Here is a 21,533-nt window from a genome sequence, read left to right on the forward strand (position 1 = left end):
GGATGCCAGCAAAATGTTATTATACCAAACTTAAAAGAATTAAGGACCTTATTAACAAACACCAGGCCGGACTAAATATAGCAATGTGTCAGCATTATTACCTGTCTGTCTGAGTCCAACCAGTCATACCTGTTAGGTCACCAGCCACTGTTTCAACAGTGCGCCAAAAGAAAACAAGGTTCAGACACTAATCACATGCAAGGGGAATCTGAATCCAAAAAAACATATTTACATAAGAAATAAATATTCAACACTTGCAGTATTGCTTTTAATTGATGAAAGAGCAGAAATAATAAACATACAAATATTAAATCACCTAAATCTCACAAGCAACAGAAAGTACAAGTTATTTTGGTTTAAAAGTGTAATTAACACATATTTGGAAAGTCATGTTTCAGTGCTTGTTTATAAGCTCAAATGTTATGGAAAAAACATTCATTATATTTGGGAATAACATTGGTGAGAATATAGGCTGTTCACATAACACTCAATGAGACAGTGGTAGCCAAACAGCACAACACTACTCATTTAAAACATGTATGCCTGAGACAACACAAATAAAAGTTAGAAAACACTCAAGTATGTTCACAAGTATGGTTCAGCACTGCTATCAGGCAGACTTTCTTTCCGTTTTGACTTAGTCTGACTGTTTGTGTATCCAGTTATGCTGAATAGCTCAGCTATCATATGTCAAGCATCAAAAAGCAATAAACACAACATAAAACTAGACAATGCTTCTGTGATGTAAAAATAAAAATCAAATGTTGCTTGTTGTAACACCTGTACATGCTCTGCATGAATAGAGAAATTTGTTCTTTTACTCAAGCTGGCAAGATCAAGAACAAAGCTTGCTTTCTAGTAAGGACATTTACAAGATCTCAAGTACAGAACTCTTAGTAATTCCTCATTGGTCCTTCCACTAGTAGCATTTGCCAGCATAGTATTCACATCCACTTCCAGTATCCGACCAATCACACAACAGTTGTTGACGCCACACAAGAAAAACGTTATGCTCAGAAAATGTGTTGAGAACAAGCCGCAAGAACAGAATGATGTTTTGTTCTCACAGCCCTGGGTAAGTGAACAAATTTTGTTTTTTTTTAAGATTTACTATCTACTAAAGCCTCCATTATCGGAGTTGGAGCCTACCATTTGCTCAGTTTGTTTAAAGCAGACATAGAAAGGCTTTTACAATTTTAATTCATGGTAAGAAAGTACAAGTTATACGTTGGCCGTTTATGCTTAGGACAGCAAAAAGTTACATACAACTATTAATAAAGTGCTTTAATCGCTTTAACTTTGGTGCTGTAAGACCGTTTTTATTGGGTCTGTACATGGTCCTCCAGAGCAGAAAATGTATTCCCTCTCCCAGAGCTTCCTGAAGACCCAGGTCCTGGTTCTGGAGTTCTGGCAGGTTGTTCTTGACATAAGGAGTTTTGCACCAAAAAAGTCTTCACCAGACAGAACTTTGCTCAGGTTCTTCCCACATCAAGGAAAATAACATATTTCTCCATTTTTTGCAGACCTTAGCCAGACTAGCTTTTTGTGCGTCTTGTTAAGCTAAGTTTAGTTGAGTACAGCTCAGCCATTTTTTAACAGCATTTGGTACAACTTTAAATAAACTTCAGAAAATGTTTCCATGATAAAAACAAATATGTTGCTGGTTATGTTCTTCCTTTGAAAGAGAACTAGCTTGCTAACATCTAACGTTAGCTTAGAGGCTTTACTGTCTGAAACCTTTTCAACTTCGAAAAACTGCTCGACATGCCCAATAAAATATAAAAGGTTCCATTCTCCAAGGATAAAGCTTTTGATAGCTGATTTACTACAGACACACTGAGACATCTTTGATCCTGGACTCTTTGAAGGCTACTGCAGTAACAAACAAAGTGTGTACTTCAAGAAGATTTTGCATTTGAAATGCAACTAGATCCAGAAGCTGGACCTGTTGGCTGTACCCCTCATCAGGTCGTGTTGCTTCTCACGTCCCCTTTGTTGATTGCCACTCGTTTCTTTACGTTTTATGTCTGGCAATTCTCTGTCAGACTGCTGAAGAGGCCGCCTCTCTGAGGTGGGAAGACACTGGCTGTGGCGAGGGAGATGCCACGGAGGAGCTTGGTGCTCCAGTCTTGGGGGCGCAGTGGTGTGCCTTGATGGTTTATAGTTGCTTCTTGGGGGCAGCGTATAAGGTTTGTTTGGTTTATTGTGGTTTCCCGGAGGGTTAGTGTAAAGTCGTGAATGTTCATCTTGCCGTCTTGAACGTTCATCTTGCAGTCTTCCACGTTCAGTATGACGTCTAGGCAGCATAGGAGGTTCAGTGTACACTCGTGAAGTGTCATGGTGCCTTCTTAGGGGCTCAGAGTAGTGAGGTTGGGAAGTTTCTATTGCTGGTTTCATCACATTGATCTAAACAAACAAAAGTTAGGAACACCGCCCAAATAAATGGTAAAAATGGTAAATGGCCTGTACTTGTATAGCGCTTTATCAAGTTCCCAGATACCTCCAAAGCGCTTTACACTACATTCAGTCATCCATCCATTCACACACTGACAGTGGTGAGCTACATTGTAGCCACAGCTGCCCTGGGGTGGGTGCACTGACAGAAGTGAGTCACCAAGCCCTCTGACCACCATCAGTAGGCAAGGCGGATGAAGTGTCTTGCCCAAGCACACAACCACTGAGACAGACATTGCGGGGATTCAAACCGGCAACCCCCTGGTTACAAGACGACCCTGCCACCATCGCCACAGTCGACCCTAATAAAACTCACTGAAGTATGACATTACCTCTGATGTTTACAAATTTAAACAAGCACATGTGGTAGAAAACTTACTGGTCTGGTGAGTCTCATTCTGTTGGGGCAACCAGGCAGTCCCAAGAAGGAAACACAGGCGGCGAGGCAACGGGCAGAAAACACCATCTGAATGCTACATGATAGAATCAGACCAATCCAAAGGGTCATAGTGGTACTCTGAAGAGAAAAGGAAAATACATTGGTGGGATAACACAACCTGGACCATTCAGAGTACAATCTAAGGAAAAGCACCGAAGCTGTCCGACATAAATGAGGATGCTGTTTGAATAATGGCGCTAAACAATGCCATCATCCAATTCATAGCTAGATAATGAAGCAGGAAAAAAACAAACAGCTTGCAAAGGCGAGCACGCATTGCGAGCTAAATATGTGCCAGACAATGCATCTTCAGAACGACGAACAGAGGGGATTATAAGCATAAAAGCAGCCTTTTATTGTTAGGCATGTTTTAAGAACTACAAAGAATATAAGAAGTTTTTTTATCTGCAAGTCTGGAGGGTTTTTTTTGAAAATCATGATGAAACATACAGGAACAGGAGAAAAATCTTGCACAATCATCACACCTACCCAAGAGTAAAATGTGTAAATCAGAAATTAAACCCCCAACAGACACTATCAGTGTCTGTTGGGGGTTTAGGAGGGATGATATCTAAATTACCAAGGATGTGTGCCTTAGGGCATCCTGTCAGAACTGTGATCCAGGATTAAAGTCACACCCAAGTTTATTTTCTTACAGCTGCAAGTCAGGAAACCAACAAGACTTAAGATAATTGTGCTCTGGAACCAGGCAAATGCCAACTAGCAAACAAACAGTGTGTTCCATTTGTCTCGGAAGTACATGTTAGATTTGGGAAATGACGCCACACCCGGGTTGAGAACATTCTAGTTAGAGGTCCAAAAACCAGACAGATTTGCTGTTTGTTTAGGTGCTACAGTCAGAAATATGAGCCAAAATCTGTATTTCTCTCCATTTTATGCATTCCACCACTAAAGAAACATGTTCCTTAAGGTAACACCAATAAGGTTTTTACTGTACTGTTTGTGCTGATGGTTAAATGAGACACAAACTGTCATAGGTGATGAGAAGTTGCACACCAGCAGAAATAATGTTTGGCATAACAGTGGCCATGTAATAAAAACTAAACCTTAATTTTTTTATTTAATTTCTTTTCTGACAGTTGTGTGTTGAACCTAATCTTTTAACGATATAAATAGTGACATAGTCATGTTCATAGGGCAGTAGCCTTGCAGTGTTTAATTGTCCTAAATTAGAATAGTAGAGTAGTATAGTCAATGTAGCGTTAAAAGCAAACCTTCAACTAGAGAACTCATGGATGCTTAGAGTGAGTAAAAATATCAGCAACAGAAGTCTGACCTGGGGGTACAACTGCAAAGGCAAGCATAAAAAAAACAAATAAAAAGGAAATTTAGACAAGCAGAAATAAAAACTGACCTGAGAGCCATAACAACCTATTAAAATCATGTAGGTATCTGGAGATTTACTCATTACAATGCTAGACATTACTACAGTGCTTCAACCAACTCCAACCTAGAGTCAAAATATTTTCTTCACCAAGTAATGAAAAAATCTGTTTTTAGTTGAGCCTATAAAGCTTTTATTTAATCCTCTGGAGAGTCAGATGGTCCAAACTTGATCAATATTTATTTGTTTTTGTCAGCTCAAACTGCAGAGCTGCTTCTGGTAATCTGGATCAGTCAGTGGGCTGCTCTTTGGAAATGGTGGCGGGGTAGGTATGTGCATGGCTGTGAAAAAATAATTTCTCTCTTACATTTTTCTTCTTTTGTCTTTTCTCACACTTAAATGTTTCAGATCAAACAAATGTTAATCATATGAGCATATGATGCAAAAATACAAAATGTGGTTTTATACAATGACTTCATTTATTAATGGAAAAAAGCTATCCAAACCAACCAATTTCTTGATTGGTCTAACAATCAGACCTTGGTGTGGATAGTGACACTTAACAGAGCATTCCAAAAACATGTGCTTGATCACAGTTAATCAAACAAGGAGGGGGGATTACTTTTTAACACAAGACACGTTTCCTTTGAATAGCTAAATAAAAAAATAAAACAACAGAAATAAAAAAACAGAAACAAATCTGTAACGGTGCAAAGATATTTTTCACAGCATCATATAAAAGTTCCAAGCAAGAAGTTCAACGCTCAAAAGTTCCAGCACTAAAAAGCAAACTAGATCTGGGGAGGACATCTGCACCGTGTCTTTAAACTGCATCATTTACTTCTATATTAATACGGAAGAGACTACATTCAACCTCAACCTTGAAATTGCTACTCTATCCCTAGATGAATGCCAGCTGTACAGTAAATACAGCTTTGGTGCAAGTAAAGCACTACAACTCAAAGTAGAAAAACACAATGGCTTTAGAGATTGTACATCTGTCCGGTTCTGGCCTTGAGCTATTAGCAGCTGAAATCCGACTGAGCTATAAAATGCTGTGTGAATCTACAGCTGCTCTGCCATTAACCACTACCACCAAGAATAAATCCAGCTTAAGACAAAGGTCCTATAACTGAAAACAAACTGTCAACACCATGTTTAAATGCCACAGTGCAGCTGATGTGTGTCTGCAGCTATGAAGCTGAGCAGGCCTGACACTCCATCTGTAGCACAAAGGAACAGGAAGCTGCCTGGAGAGCACCAACAGGGTCAGGTCAGCATTTCTGCCAGCAGTCCATCAGCTGCAAAGCATGACCGACTCGGTGACAGTGAGGATAGACATCAAACCTCCCACTCCGTTTTTACACATACAGTATACTCACAGAGAGAGAACACTGTTAACGTTCCTGCTGGAAGTCCAAGTATTGCCAAGTAAAATGTTTGCATGAAAAAGTATTTACTGCCTTACACATTCCTTCTGTTGTTTTTTTTTTTCTTCTTTTTTTTTAATCAGACACAGGCAATACAGAAAGTTGTTTTTAAAACAGAATTTCATTTTATCAAAAAAAATAATAATAATAATCTGTCCTAACCAATCTGGACCTATATAAAACCCTGGCAAATAATGACTGATAAGAAACATTGGTTCAGTCTCACAATCTAAACCAAGGCCGGACTATTGCCAGTCCCACCAGATCAAGAAATCACTTAAACAGAACCTGTCTGACAAAATAAAAAACACCAACAGATCTCCAGAAGCAAAACATCTTACTGCAGTCCTAAGAAATTAAAGATGGGTAAAAATCAATTTCATCCATCATCCTAGAAAGGGTTCTAAAGTCATTTCTAAGGCTTTGGGGCTCCAACAAACTGCAGTGAGAGCCATTTCCCACCCATAGAGAAATTGCTGACCTTTCCCAGGAGTGGCCGGCCTACCAAAATTTCAAGAGCACATTAATGACTCATCCGGTCAAGCGGACCCTTTTAGCAAGTGTTCAACCTGTTACATCTGGCATAAAATTGACATTGAATTTCTGAAAATAAACATCATACCAACAGTCAAACAAGGAACTACACCATTTGCTGCAACTGAGGAACCGTGAATTCTGCTCTCTACGAGAATATCCTGAAGGAAAATGTCTGGCCATCAGTTCAGGACCTTAAGCTAAAGCAGACTTGGGTTTTGCAGCAGGATAATGATATAAAGCACACTAATAAGGCCAAAAACGTAATAAAATAAAGGTTTAGGACTGGCCTAGTGAAAGTCCAAACCCAAATTTTATTTAGATGCTATGGCGTGACCTTAAACAGGACATTCAAGCTCAAAAAGCCTCCAGTGTGGCTGAAACATTTAAGTGTGACCAAACAAAAAAAAAACTGAAACCTGTGAGGGGACAAATGCTTTTTCAAGGCACTGTACATTGCCACACCTCAAACAAACTATGAGCACCTACCTCTCCAACGCAGCTTTACCTGTTCAAGCAGGATTTAAAACAAAATGAGCCTGTAATGGAGCTTAATATGGATTCTTTATGCAAGAGACAAAGGTCAGCAAACCAGTGACCCAGCTGCAGTTTTATTATTTTCAATCTGACTTAGCAACACACTCACGTAGACACGGGTGGGGTCAAAGGGGCACTTGTTGGTAATGCTGGAGAAGTCAATGGCATCGGGAAAGCGGCAGTGGGTCAGGAGCATCCGTCCACCGTTAACAATGGTATTCACTACGGACGCGAAGAGGCCAATGGTGGAACCTCCTGCCATGAGTGATGAAACCAGACTGATGGAGAATAAGGACCACGTCTGTTGAAAGAGAAGAGAGGCTCAGCTGAAATATCTCACACTAAAACTGTTCACTATTTTTTAAAATAAGGCTTACAGTGCTAGAAAGTATCCTACAATTATGAAGTGAAATGAATATAATGCAAGGGTGCAAAGATTTTTTATGTAGAAAAATTTGAACTGCCTGATTTCCACTTGTGTTCTGCTCCTTTATTCTGATATCTTAAAAAAAAACAATGCAGTCAGTTGCTTTCAGAAGTCCCTTAAGTAGTTTGTCTTTGTACTATTTAATCTCTGCATAAATGCAGCTGTTCTGTGAAGACCTTAGAGGTTTGTTAGAGAACATTAGTGAACAAACGGCATCAGCAAGACAAAGGAAATATTGACAGGTAGGGTGGGTTTAAAACAGGGTTGGGTTATATGCTTTAAATAAGTAATGCATCCTAAAAATCTGACCTTTACGGTAGTGACTACAGACGTGACTAGGTGAAAGCCACTGCTAGACGAAAACAAAAAAAAATATATTTTTTGCACTTGTGTTGCACACGTGTTTTATTTTAGATTCCTTAAAGTAGTCACCCTTTGCTGTGATGATTGAAATATTAACCTTTGGCCGTCTCTCAGTGAACCTCTGGTTCAAAGTCACTTAAATCTCCTTTCTTTCCCATTGTGATGCTCGGTTTGAACTGCAGCAGATCGTTCTGACCATGTCTACATGCCTAAATGCATTGAGTTGCTCCCATGTGTTTAGCTGATTAGAAATTTGCATTAAGTGAGAAGGTGTATCTACAACTTTTGACCGATAGTCTATATTTAAATTTGAGACGGATCCTGTCACAGTCCAGGTCTGAATGAGCTTAAGCTCTTTTGCAAAGAAGAATGGGCAAAAATAACTCCAAAAGACTAGCAGCTGGTTCTACAAAGTAGAGCGTCAAGCAGTCTAAGTATAATATAATAGATTTTAAACAGGTGCATTAATGATGGCAGCTGGTCAATGCTGACTCACTGTTGTGGCTCTCTGAAAGCTAACTGAAATTGCCATCATCATTTACCATCTTTTGTTCTGTTGTAGAGAGTCATGAAATTGGTAATCAGCACAAACAAGACATTTGGCATAATCAAGACCGTACTTTGAACAGGTAGGCACCAGTCAGAGCTTTGAAATATGGCTTGGACGTTTTACTTTTATTAAATAAAAATTTTAAAGTGTTAGAAAACAAGCTTCACAGCAGGTTTTTAAAAAAGCAGAATAAAACAGACGGACATAGCAACCTTGATATTCTTAACTGATTTGCAGACTGTCTAAAGGACAAAAAACATTTTGTTATATGATACAATAAGTGCTGTTTTCTTTAGTGTTGTTGTACTTAATGTTCTCAGTTAGAAATGTAGGAAAAGTTGTTTTTTTATTGCAAAGAGGTTTTAGGAAGTATACTATGTATGAAAGAGCAATCAACTGTTTCTACTTATAGAGGAAATAATATTGACACTGATATTGACATCAAAAAAGGTACAAATTAAATAAAAACACACCCACACACAAGATGCAGTATTGAGCTCGGGTGACTGGGGAACTTATATTTGACAATAAAACAAAATCAGTTTGTAATACAGACTTTAGAAATCTTTAGTAGAGCCAAAGATAATGCATACATTTGAGTAAGCTCCTAATATGCAACACAGAAAAGATTAAGTGAGATATTTTACTTTCCCCAAAGATCATCTATACAGGAACAGTGGGTAAGCTTTTTTTGAAAATAATTAGTGAAGAGTAACAGTTTCTTGAAGGACGGAGACGCATCACAGTACGTGCCATGACTGACAGAAAGCTCTAGCTGAGTAGTAAGCCACTTTATCAAGACAATCACAGGTGTTACAGAACACAAAGTTTCAAAAGATAAGGAAATCTGTTGCTTTCCTGGTTTTTTCACTTATGTCACAAGACATCTGCTGACTTCCACTGTTCACACTATTAAACAAATTAATAACCAAGCTCTACAGACATGTTTCCTCACGATAATTAGCTGCACCAGAAACTCGGTGTCCGAGCCAAATAAACAATCAATATTTTGAGTTTGTTTCTAACCACCATCTGTAGCATTAGCTTGAAATGACTTTTAGGACCAATTGACATGTCGTGTAGCCATGTTTGAGTGGTGTGACAGTGTCCACAGAATGACATGTTGAGAGCTCCTTTACTGTAAATTCTCATGAGTAAAATGCTGCCCATGAGTTAAAAAATGAAATTCTCAGCAGCATCCATTGAGTTCTACCACATTTAACATTGAATAAATATCTAATATAAAGTAGTTTGGTGACAAAGTTGTTGAGAGAAATGGGAGTGCTGGCACATTGCTGTGTACATCAAAGTACTGGGGCAGTAAATAAATGTACATGAATGATTCCAGAATTTAACTTTTTTTTATGTTTTTGGCACTAATGGTCTTTCATTACTCTGGTGTTTTACAAGCAGACTGAGCTCGCCTCAGAACCCTTTTAAATCTATGGATAGGGGACTGGTCTGTTAGGTCTCCCAGCTACCACTCTAATTATGAATGGCCATTGTGGTGTGCAAGGATGTCTGAGTTTAGTGTTCTACACGTAATGTAATCACTCTTTGGCAAATGTTGTTTGAGTCCTTAGGTGCTGTGTTCTTGTTTGCTTTCTTTTACAATATTTCTATTTTAATTAACTTTTAGTGAGTTTAGCACAAAACTGAAAAAAACAAAAATCAGGCTTTTTGTTTGCACAGTTTTTAAACAGGATAGATTGTCGCTCCTTAATGTTTAAGCATAAAAAGTTAACATTCTAAAATAACATTTAAAAAGTTTGATGGTCTTAATAGTGACTATGTACATAATACATAATAGATAACACACAGCCTAGGTTATCTTCTAAAAAAGTGTACACCAAGTGAGAATGCTATTAGCATTTTTTAAAGTTATGAGTCACACAAGGAGGAAAGCTGAGAAAATAAAGTAGCGCTGTAAAACATAAATTTGCGCATGCACACAACAGGAAATGAGCAATCTAAAGAAAGTAAGATTTCAGAATCTTCAAGGAAGGTGAATGCATACTCTGCATTCTTACCTGTAAGAACAAATAAAAGTTGAAGTAATACTAACCAGGTGTTTGCTCTTCTTGTTTTTCGACAGGATAATAGCTAGAATCCCAACAATGACACCCTGCAGGAAATGGACTGATGAGATTCAAGAAAATTACCAAGAGCACATGAAAAGCACATCATCTGCCAAGACCAGTGATGCATTTGTCACATTTATCACAAATAATGCTGATGTACCCCAAAAATCCATGGTTTCTTTTTCTTTCTCATGTTCCAACTCTCGTTTATCAACATTCACAGAAAGGTAGTTTGTAACTTGTAGATACTGCCAGTGGAAAAGAAAGTACACCCTTTTTCAATTTTAGTGGTTTAACCTACCGAGACATAAGACAAACATCTGGTTCAGTCATTCTCTAAAAATTCTTAAGATCTAAGTTCACATTCATACAACAGATTACACAAGGTAATTATTAATTAAATAAGGATGAAGCCTTAAGAACCCCAAATCATCACCAAAACACTATGCCTGACAGCTAACTGAAACTGAACAGGCTTTAACAAAGCAGCCTGAGAAAAGTCAAGATGGGTTCTCTTCACACCTTATCTGTAGAATTCCAACTTGTCTTTTATAACTCTAGATTTAGAGGAAAAGAAGTAAGAAGATTAGACCCAAAAATTAAAGAAACACCTAATAAGCCTTTTTCGGATCTACAAATTTCCTTATAAGACTTAAGAGGCTAAGAAATTATTATGTAAGCACAAGTTTATGTGTTGAAGAACCCGCAGACAGATAAATAAAGCAAAAGCGAAAAGTGGAGTTCAGCAAGTTGAGTCTAATTACATTTATTAACTATCAAAAAAAACAATTACATACACAACATGCAACATTCCAAAGGAAACATTTTTGCTGCTTCACTGTCTGCTCAGTACTCACCAACATCCCGGAGATTAGAGTGACCACGTTGGAGATGGCATACCCCATGCCTCGGGTCTTATCGTGCAGGTTGATTTGCCTGAGCACGATGCCGTGCACCAGCGCTCCCAGCAGGAAGTTAACATGACCGACGAGGATCACGCTCAGACCGATCTTCATCAAGGCCGGGGGTTCCTCTAGGTTGTCACAACACATTCCTAGAAGGGAGAGATTGGGTTGCACTCCAAGTGAGAGAAATACCAGAAAACACTACATCACATACATAAACATTGTCATATTGATCAGGGGCAAAGCAACTGGGTCAAAAGTAGAAGTCACTTGTGTTAATGATTGGCTGCTGAGCACATAACTACAGTACAGACTATGCAAACTGACAGTCCCTAACAAGACTATAGAATGTTCTAATAAGCTATCTTAAAGCAGCATGTTTTGGCTTGTACCATGAAAACCAGGTGCATATTTGGGACAGTAATGCAAGTTCTTAAAACATGTTCAAAGCTTCAGAAAACATTTGAAATATCACTCACAAAGAAACCACAGTGATCTCCAGGCATTTACACCATAAAAACTTTAGTAGGTTACTAAATACTAGCCATAAAAAACTACATATATTTTGATCAAGCATATTAGTTTGAAAAAGTAATGTTCGGTAATGGTAAATTCTGACATTAGCTATTTTGGGGATGAAATGCTACCTAAATATTTTGATAAGAATTTGACTGAAGTTGTTGGTTTAATCTACTTTTATGCTCTTTCATTAAATGTTAGCCGATATCTCTCTTTCGGTTGAATAACAAATGACTATATTAATCTCATAAAAATTAAAATAGTGTCCATGGTGAAGCTATTATTTAAATTCATATTAGGTTTAAGCTTGTCTAGTGATAGCGCTAATGCTAAAGTCAAACTTCCTGGCAAGCTGAAGATCCTCTACACCAGTTTTTAGCCCGATTTCTGCCCTTCCTACTTCCATTTCATACCTTTAAAGACAAAATTACTTATTGTAAATCATGGCATGTCAGTTTATTTAATTTTTATAGTCTTTTAATGAAATATAGATATGATTATAAAATGCTCCAATTTGATGTTTTATATAAATCATCTGTATACATTATTATCTGAAAGCTTTTACATTGTTGGTCTCTTTTACATTGGACCTCTTTTACATTGTTGGTCTCCTCCTCATATTCAGGATGTTCCAGAAACATTTCTGTAATATGCACAGGGCTAATGTGATAAGATCCCCTGCAGTGATTATTTCTAGAAAAGGCGGGGGTCCCCCATGAGAGAATGCTGTAATATCTCTTTGCTAATACTTCACAGAAATAACAAAGTTAATGAGATAAGAAACAGTCAGTCAGTCATTTTCTATACCGCTTCTTCCATAGTGGGTCACGGGGAAGCTGGTGCCTATCTCCAGCAGTCTATGGGCGGGAGGCAGGGTACACCCTGGTCAGTTCGCCAATCCGTCACAAGGCAACACACAAACAACGATACACACACTCATTCGCACACCAAGATAAGAAACCACAGACAGAAATTTTACTTATTTATTCCTTGTCAAGCGCAACTTGGCCTTGAAATAATACCAGCCACTAAGTCACTTAAACAGGCTCTAATAAACATTAGATCAATGTCGCAAAAGTAATTTTTAACCAATGACTTAAGTACTTAACATAATCTTGATGTTATGTTTTAGCAGAAACATGGTTAGATGAAAATAGTAAAACACATACAGTGATAGAGCCAACACCTCCTAATTACAATTTACTAGCTGAGAGCAGGGAGGATAAGAAAGGGGGAAGGGTGGCCACCTTGTTAAATGATTTTACATGTTAAACAGCCAACACACAAAAGAGGACATATTTTGGACCTAATCATCAGTAAGGGTCTGAAAATGTACAAAGGTATTTGTAACTGATTTTGCCCTATCCTGGCCCTTTCCATTATCTTTGAAAGCATCATTTTTATCGACTCGATTAGCCAAATAGATAAAGGAAAACGCTTTTTTAAAGTGCAATTGAAACCTTTAACCAAGTTTACTCCTTCATTTCAACTTTGTCCTGTGACTCAGTAGATGAGCTGGTAGATAACTTCCATTCTAAATTTATAGACATCATCCTCACGATCCTCACTAAAACTAAGAAAGTAGAGCAGATCACTCCAGTTTTAAAGTCCTTACACTGGCTCACTGTATCTCAGACAATAGACTTTGAAACACTTCTTAGTTTATAAGTCACTGAATGGCTTAGCACCAAATACATATTTATTGTTGTTACATCAACCTTCCAGACTACTCTGATCTTCTGGTTCAAGTCTACTCTGCATACCCAGCATTAGATTCAAACGTGGAGAAGCAGGATTCAGATCTTAAGCTCCACTAATCTGGAACACACTTCAAGAAAACTGCAAAAATGCTGAATTCTTTTAGATCAAGGTTAAGAACCCTTTTGTTTAGAGTTGTATTTGACTGTTCTATCTGAACTGTTAACTTTCAGCCTGTAGTGCAACGTTCCTTGACCACACAGACGAGGGCCTTCAGCCATGAGGGATGCCCGCTGCAACATGTCAACATTGCCAGCTGCTGTTTGAAGCCCTTGCACAACAACTAGACTTTTTTTGTGCCATAACCCTCAAGATCTTTTAAGAAATTCAAAATGACCGTCTTACTGTGTTCAACCTCAGCAGCGATGGCACGTTGTGAGAGGCCTTGTTTATGCTGATCAACAATCCCACCACGTTCAAAGACACTGAGCTTGTTTTCCTTTACCATGGTTCCCACAGTGTGAATAATTGACAGAAAATGACATGGAATAAAAATTTGTGCACAGATTTTGGCTTTTAAAACTGTGATCTTAAACTTTTGATCAGCTGACCAAAGCATGTTGAGTGTAAATGTAGTTGTCAATAATTGTCTGCTCAAAATATTTTGTCTCTTGCTCCCATTTCTTCTTTTAGTATTGTGAAGCTATTTTGGTTCTAATCCCCGTTTTTGAACCTCGACATTTACAGAACATGTTAATCAAACCAAAATAACTCTAACTCCTGGTAGATATTATTTATTAGTTATATAATCAAACTTCATTTTGGCAAACTATGGAATATAGACCATTAATTGAATTAGTCAGTTTTCAAATTAGGTATGAAACGCCCCCCTGGCAGGTATGAATTGTTAAACGGTCGGTGCGAAAAGTCCTGCGGTAGAAAGCACATACAAAAACTGGTGAAAACTGCAAAGGTACAAAATGGCCAAGGTAAGAAATGACCAGTTCCCATTCTTAACCCTGAAGTATTCATTGCCACTCAAAAACATGTGGTGAGGGCAAATGTCAACTTGCTGGAATACATTTACAATGTTTATTATTGTTAAAGTAATAACTTATGCCTAAATCACAAGCTTTTATTTTTATTTGTTTTATTTTAACACACTATTTAAAACCAGAGGAACAAATGATCTTGATAACTAAAATGAACTAATTTACACACTGCTTGGAATTCTCCCTTTTGTTTAGATATTCTTTAGCACATAAGATTTGTTAAATTGTACTCAGACATATTGAATGAATACAGATGAAAACAAATACTCAAATAAAGTGTTTGCACACTGTTGAGCACAAGGTTAAATTCTAACAATTCTTTCTATCAGTGTAAGTCATCAATCCAATCTGAGTCTGACTAAATATTTCTGACTACCTTTCCCATCTTGAAATGTTAGGAACACCAACTCACATTCTTTCTAAACTATGGCTAAGATGGTTAAAACAGCTTTAAGATGATTCATTAGTGTCAAAAAGTACTTTGAAAGGTGTCTGCCAAATATTTATATGTGTAAACCCACCACCAATATCTAAATAAACAGTGAAAGTGTTTCACACACACTGGTAGCTCAGCGGACAGGTGAGCCTTTAGTTACCTGCACAGCCCATCTCTCTGTTAGGTCACCATGCGGTTTGACTGACGCCGGATCCTGTGTGATCTGCTTGTCAGGGTGTTTTCAGCTTCTTTTCGCCCAAACGCCTCCTGAGTCCGGCCGGGCGGCAACCGCGACACTTGTGCTTGTGAGTGTTTTCAAAATAAAACAAACACCTGTGGAAGAGTTTCAGTTTTCTCGGTCCAGGAGAAAAAAAATGGCGTTAATTTTGTGGGATATAGAGCAACTAGTAGCTTTTCATTTCAAAGCACATACAGCATCGGCTCAGCTTTATTGAGAAGCACTGTGCTTTTATTTTGACAGTGTACCTGCTGATTAGCAGTCTTTTAAAAACTTTTTTGCTATGGTGTTATTTTTTGTTTATTTGAACTTTGGATATGTAGACATGCAGCTGTTAAAATAATAACCGTTAGTGTTTAAGAACATAAACTGGTCCAACAATTTATACATTTCTTTTTAGATGATTCTGTTAAGTCTAATAACAATATGACAAATAAATGAGTTAAATCCATATGTTTGTTTTTAAATGTATTTAATAGACAAAATTACTTTAAATCTAATAACTAATATGATTTTATTCTAGTTAATTTTGTTCAGTTACCCAAGGTTTTAACTATTCTGTTTTATGTTGACGTTAGACAGAATAGGCAATATTTGCCCATATACAGTACAGACCAAAAGTTTGGACACACCTTCTCATTCAAAGAGTTGTCTTTATTTTCATGACAATGAATATTGTAGCTTCACACTGAAGGCATCAAAACTATGAATTAACACATGTGGAATTTCAACAGGGCAATGACCCCAAACACACCTCCGGGCTGTGTAAGGGCTATTTGACCAAGAAGGAGAGTGATGGGGTGCTGCGCCAGATGACCTGGCCTCCACAGTCACCGGACCTGAACCCAATCGAGATGGTTTGGGGTGAGCTGGACCGCAGAGTGAAGGCAAAAGGGCCAACAAGTGCTAAGCATCTCTGGGAACTCCTTCAAGACTGTTGGAAAACCATTTCAGATGACTATATGTCAGGTTTAAACAACCTAACAATATTTATAACAACACAAAAAGAAGAGAGAGAGACAAAGTGTTAGTTATTTTCTCGTACAAGGAGAACGATCAGAGATATGTTCAGTTACAAGTCCCCAACCATTCTGAACAGCATCTGTCCGCCTCCTCTTTTTATTGTGTTTCGGGGGTCCCTAGTTTACAAAAACATTGTTCTCTAAAGGATGGGGGAAAACAACAGCTGCATCGTAAACAGGTCATAAACAGCTTTATACATTAACAACACATTTCCCACAGTCTCCTCCAACTGGTAGGGTCAGTTGTGACTTTTTGTCGAGTGTAATCAGCCTTCATCTTTATGACCTCCTTCATCTTTATGACCTCCTCAACTGGACTGCTTCCTTCTCTGCTAGTTCAGCTCCATTTATGATCTTTGCCTGCAGACAAACTCACACATCCTTTCTCACACATACATCATGAAAGGTTATATAATCAAATAGTTAAGTTAAAGAATAGGAGAAAATATAAGATAAATCTATATTCAATTATTCCAACACTATACATGTTGAGTTGTAACAGGAGGAGTACTCAAGTACAGGCAAAACCAGGACAATGAGGCAGAGACTGATGAAAAGTTTAAGTGAAGTATATTTTCAAAGGGTGGAAGTAGATTTGTCAGGCGTTGGGAGAGAGGTAAGCTTCGGAGGAAGCGGCAAAGGATATCCAGGAAGAAAGTGATTCCGTCTTTGAGGTAAGTTTGTGTTCCAGGTCCGCGAGGGAGAGTGAGAGTGGCAGGACGGAGGATTGTTGATCTCCAGGTGAGAGTTTCCAGGAGAGTGAGTCCACATCCACGAGTTCTTAAGCTCCAGCAACAGGTGAGTTCCAGACTCCACAAAGTGTCCTTCAGAAAAACAAAACACAAGGTTACTCGAGAAGATCTCCAGGGTGAATTGTCGGCTGTCTTATTCAGTACCAGTGTCAATGAATAATCCGGCGAGGAATGGATCACAACCCAGAGCTTAAATGCCAGCTGCACTCATCAGCAGGATCCAGGACAGGTGTGTGAGGAAGGCTCCGGCCTTGCCACTCTGACTCTGAAAGGTAAGGAAACAAAAACATATCCTCCAACAGAACACAATCCTAACAATACATAACAATGTAGATCACTTCAAGACATTTGTAGGCCATGTGTAGGATTCATCCACACATAGTGACTCTTGATGTGCTGACTTCAGCTTCAGTCTACTCTGTGTGAACCTCCCTCAAACTCTAGAATGGATTTTGCTTGACAATCCTCTCAAGGCTTTAGGTTTCCCTGTTGTTGGTGCACCTTTTCCTATCAGACTTTTTCCTTTCACTCAACTTTTTATGTACAGTACTGTGCAAACGTTTTGGGCAGATGTAAAAAAATGCTGTAAACAAAGAATAGGTTCAGAAATATAAATGATGATTGTTTTTTTTATCAATTTACAAAATGCTAAGTGAGCAAACCCAAACATACAGCCAAAGTCATTAAGAACTATCTTTAACATAAAGAAGAAAACTAATTACTGGAAGTGATGGTATAGCCCCCACAGAGCCCTGATCTCAACATCATCGAGTGTGTCTGGGATTACATGAAGAAACAGAAGGATGTGAGAAAGCCTACATCCACAAAAGGTCTGTGGTTAGTTCTCCAATATGTTTGGAACAACCTACCAGCCGAGTTCCTTCAAAAACTGTGTGCAAGTGTACCTAGACGTTTTGAAGGCAAAGGCTGATCACGCCAAATATTGATTGATTTAGATTTATCTTTTGTTCATTCACTGAATTTTGTTGATTGATGACAGTGAATGATTAACACTTCCATTTTTGAAAGCACCCTTTTGAAAGACTTTACAGCATTTTTTCACACCTGCCTAAAACTTTTGCACAGTACTGTATATACTTGGATACAGCACTCTGTGAACAATCAGTTTCTTTAGCAATGACCTTTTGTGGCTTACTCTCCATGTAGAGGGTGTTAATGACTGTCTTCTGGACATCTGTCCAGTCAGCAGTCCTCCCCATGATTGTGTAGCTTACTGACCCAGACTAATCTGTGTATAAATATGGGCGGCTGGGTGTATGTGGCTCTGGAGTAAAATGTATTTGAGTGTTCAGTATAACTGAAAAAGATCTAAATAAGAGGACGCCCTTTAAAGCATCATTTTACTCTAAATAACAATTTATTTTCTAAAAGAGAATCTACTAGAGAAGTGTTGAAGCCTATGATTTACACTGGAAATACTGGAAAACAAAAAAATCTATATTTTGAAATAAAAAATGTGTAAGAATTCTTGGGCTGTGTTTCCTACCTCTCAAGGATCAAATAATAATGACGTTTCTGCCACCAAGTGGAGAAATGAAGCTATGAGTTGGTGAAGCTGATCATCAGCATCAGAAAACACATTCTCTGGTTTTATATTGCCTTAACACCTTTATCTTGGGTACTCAGGTAGTTGGTTAGATTACAATTTAAGTGACACACTTTTTTAGGGTTGTCTTCAACAACTGATAAAGGTTTTTATGTGTGTAAAACCAACCAATAATTGGTCGATTTCCAAACTTACCTTTCAGCTCTGATGTAATGGATGACTTGCAACTACCAAAGTGCTCCCCCTTTCTTGACCTGCTGGTCCAGACACTGCGTAATATGTTTTTAGAATTTGCTAATCTGAAAGCTAACAGATAAAAACATATACATGCTTATCCTTGTCATTGGGGGTCTGAGGTCTCTCTCCAGCAGTTATTGGGTGAGAGGCACAGTCGTTATTAGGTGTTTTTAACTAAAATTAAGTTTATGAGTATTAGCAGCCCTCTATTCTGTTGTCACAGACTGGAGAGGCTAAAGCTGGCCCACCAATAGGTTGCAATGATTAATACATTTAATAAATGTGATCAACAATATTGAATAAAAAATTCTCAACATGACATTTTATTGTTGTCGCACAACATAAAACTACATCAATGTTTTTTTTTAGAACTGTAATACAATACAAGAAGTTGTGGCAACAGTGTTGTCTCCTTTATTAGAGCTAGAATTGCGCCGCTCAAGGTGGCAGCAGGTTGGAGTAGCTCTGTTACTTTTGATTCTGATTTATTCTTTTTTGGGAACTATTCCTCTTGTGGTGGATACAGTTGATTTTTTTTTGGATGACTGTCCACTCCAGTGTCGGATGCTATGCAGCTCGGAAGATTTTTCTTAATACTTTCTATTTTTGGACATTTGTTATGATGCATTGCCATGGCAACGGGGTTGTTTCTTACAACCGGGAGCAGCAGATTAATATCTCAAAAGCTCAAATAATACTTCAGCTACAACCCCAAATCCCTAATGAATTGAAAAGGAGACGCCGTGGATGCAGAGCAGGAGCTAAGAGAAGAGAGAGAAGGAGAAAGTTCAAACCATCTCTTCCGTCGATTTTGATGGGCAATGTGAGATCGTTGGGAAACAAGTTGGATGAACTCCAAGCCCTACAAAGGACCCAGCCAGAGTACCGGGCATACAGTATCATGTGTTTTACTGAGACATGGCTGCAGGATCATATCCCCGACTCCAGTGTCTCTGTGCCGGGCTTTTTAACCATACGAGCAGACAGATATTTAAGGAGGAGCGGCAAATGTAAAGGAGGTGGACTGGCAGTACTTGTGAACAACAGATGGTGTAATCCAGGACATGTTACTGTGAAGTGTCATCTCTGCAGTCCAGATATTGAACTGTTGGCAGTAAGTTTTCGTCCATATTTTTTACCCAGAGAGTTCACCAGTGTTATTTTGGCAACAGTTTACGTTCCACCTTCCGCTGTTGCCGACACTGCATGTGATGCCATCAGCTCAGTTATTGCTAAGCTACAGACACAAAACCCCAATGCTTTTGTGGCAATTTCTGGTGATTTTAACCATGCTTCACTTTCTGCTACACTTCCAACGTTTCAACAATTTGTCAGCTGCTCTACCAGAGAAAACAAAACATTGGATTTGTTTTATGCAAATGTGAAGGACTCATACATCTCTACAGCAAGACCTCCTCTGGGCAAATCAGATCACAATCTTGTTTTTCTTTGCTCGAAATATAAGCCCCTTGTTCAGAGGCAACCTGTAATAAAGAGGACTGTGAGGAAATGGTCACAGGAAGCTGAAGAAGCTCTGCAAGGTTGCTTTGAGGCTACAGACTGGGACGCACTGTGCCAGCCACATGGAGAGGACATCAATGCCATGACTGAGTGTGTAACCGACTATATAAACTTCTGTGTGGATAACATCATCCCCACCAGAACCATGAGATGCTTCCCCAATAACAAACCTTGGATCACCAGTGACCTGAAGAACCTGCTTAACAAGAAAAAAAGAGCCTTCAGAGAGGGAGACAGATAATTATTGAGGAGTATACAGAAGCAACTTAAAGTCAAAATAAGAGACAACAAGGAGGTGTACAAGAAGAAGCTGGAGAGCAAGCTCCAGCAAAACAATATCAGAGATGTGGAAAGGGATGAAGAAGATCACAGGCTTCAAGCAGAAGGATGATCAGACTGATGGAGGTCTGGACAGAGCCAATGAACTGAACACATTCTTCAATAGGTTCAGTTCAGAAACAAGCTTCGAATCCTCCTCTCCTGCTCACAGCCAAACAGACATTCCACCTTCCTTTGACCCACAGGACCCACAACTGTCCAGGAACACCTCACATTTTTTATCTTCCACCTCAGCCCTAGACCCTTCTGCTTCTACATGTTTGCCTTCAACCATATCAGAAGATGCTGATACTTCCTTTGCTTCCCCCTTCCACCTGTGTGTCTCAAGAAGTCAGGTGAAGAGACAACTGGAGAGACTGAATAGGAATAAGGCTGCAGGTCCAGATCATGTCAGCCCTAGAGTCCTGAAGGCCTGTGCAGAGCAGCTCTGTGGGATTCTGCAGCACTTCTTCAACCTTAGCCTGGCCCAGAAGAAGGTTCCGGTGTTGTGGAAGACCTCCTGTCTTGTTCCGGTACCAAAGAAAACTCACCTATCAGTCCTCAATGACTATAGACCTGTTACCCTGACATCTCACATCATGAAGGTCCTAGAGAGACTCCTGTTGGCCCACCTGAGTAAGCAAACAGTAAACCATCAGGACCCCCTTCAGTTTGCTTATCGCTGTGGAGTTGGAGTTGAAGATGCCATCATACACCTGCTTCAACAAACCCACTGTCATCTGGACAAAGCCAGTAGCACTGTGAGGATCATGTTCTTTGATTTATCCAGTACATTTAATACAATCCAACCTGATTTGCTTCATCAGAAACTCCAGAAGACTCAGGTGGAGGCCTCAACAATCTCCTGGATCAAAGACTACCTGACAAACAGACCACAGTTTGTGAGACTGAAGGGTTGTGAGTCTAACCAGGTAGTCAGCAGCACAGGAGCACCACAGGGGACTGTACTCTCACCATTCCTTTTCACTCTGTACACCTCAGACTTCCAGTACAAGACAGACTCCTGTCATCTGCAGAAATACTCGGATGATTCAGCACTCGTGGGGTGGATCAGAGATGGACAAGAAGCTGAGTACAGGAAGGTGGT

General features: G+C 38.9%; 2 protein-coding genes across 3 annotated transcripts in view; one reads left to right on the top strand and one right to left on the bottom strand.

Annotated features, from left to right (window-relative positions):
- Nucleotides 1–240: 240 nt before the first annotated feature.
- On the bottom strand, nucleotides 241–15,125 carry LOC124879289 (keratinocyte-associated protein 3-like). 2 transcript variants are annotated; one of them, XM_047383763.1, is made up of 6 exons: nucleotides 14,931–15,123; nucleotides 11,018–11,214; nucleotides 10,145–10,204; nucleotides 6,849–7,040; nucleotides 2,834–2,971; nucleotides 241–2,406 (listed from the first exon to the last, which is right to left on the bottom strand). In XM_047383763.1, the coding sequence occupies exons 1-6, from the start codon at nucleotides 14,941–14,943 to the stop codon at nucleotides 1,927–1,929; spliced, it is 1,080 nt and encodes a 359-aa protein (XP_047239719.1). In that variant the 5' UTR covers nucleotides 14,944–15,123; the 3' UTR covers nucleotides 241–1,926. The 2 variants fall into 2 exon arrangements, with proteins under 2 accessions (XP_047239719.1, XP_047239720.1); XM_047383764.1 differs by lacking the exon at nucleotides 10,145–10,204 and having other exon boundaries at nucleotides 14,931–15,125.
- A 1,791-nt stretch (nucleotides 15,126–16,916) lies between these two features.
- zgc:91944 (uncharacterized protein LOC436941 homolog) overlaps nucleotides 16,917–21,533 on the top strand; it is a 52,189-nt gene continuing 47,572 nt past the window's right edge. Inside the window, exon 1 of the mRNA XM_047382925.1 lies at nucleotides 16,917–17,054. The gene's annotated coding sequence lies outside the window, so the exon portion shown is untranslated. The remainder of the gene's footprint in view (nucleotides 17,055–21,533) is intronic.

This window comes from Girardinichthys multiradiatus, chromosome 13 (assembly GCF_021462225.1).
Source record: "Girardinichthys multiradiatus isolate DD_20200921_A chromosome 13, DD_fGirMul_XY1, whole genome shotgun sequence".
NCBI classification, from domain to species: Eukaryota; Metazoa; Chordata; class Actinopteri; order Cyprinodontiformes; family Goodeidae; genus Girardinichthys; species Girardinichthys multiradiatus.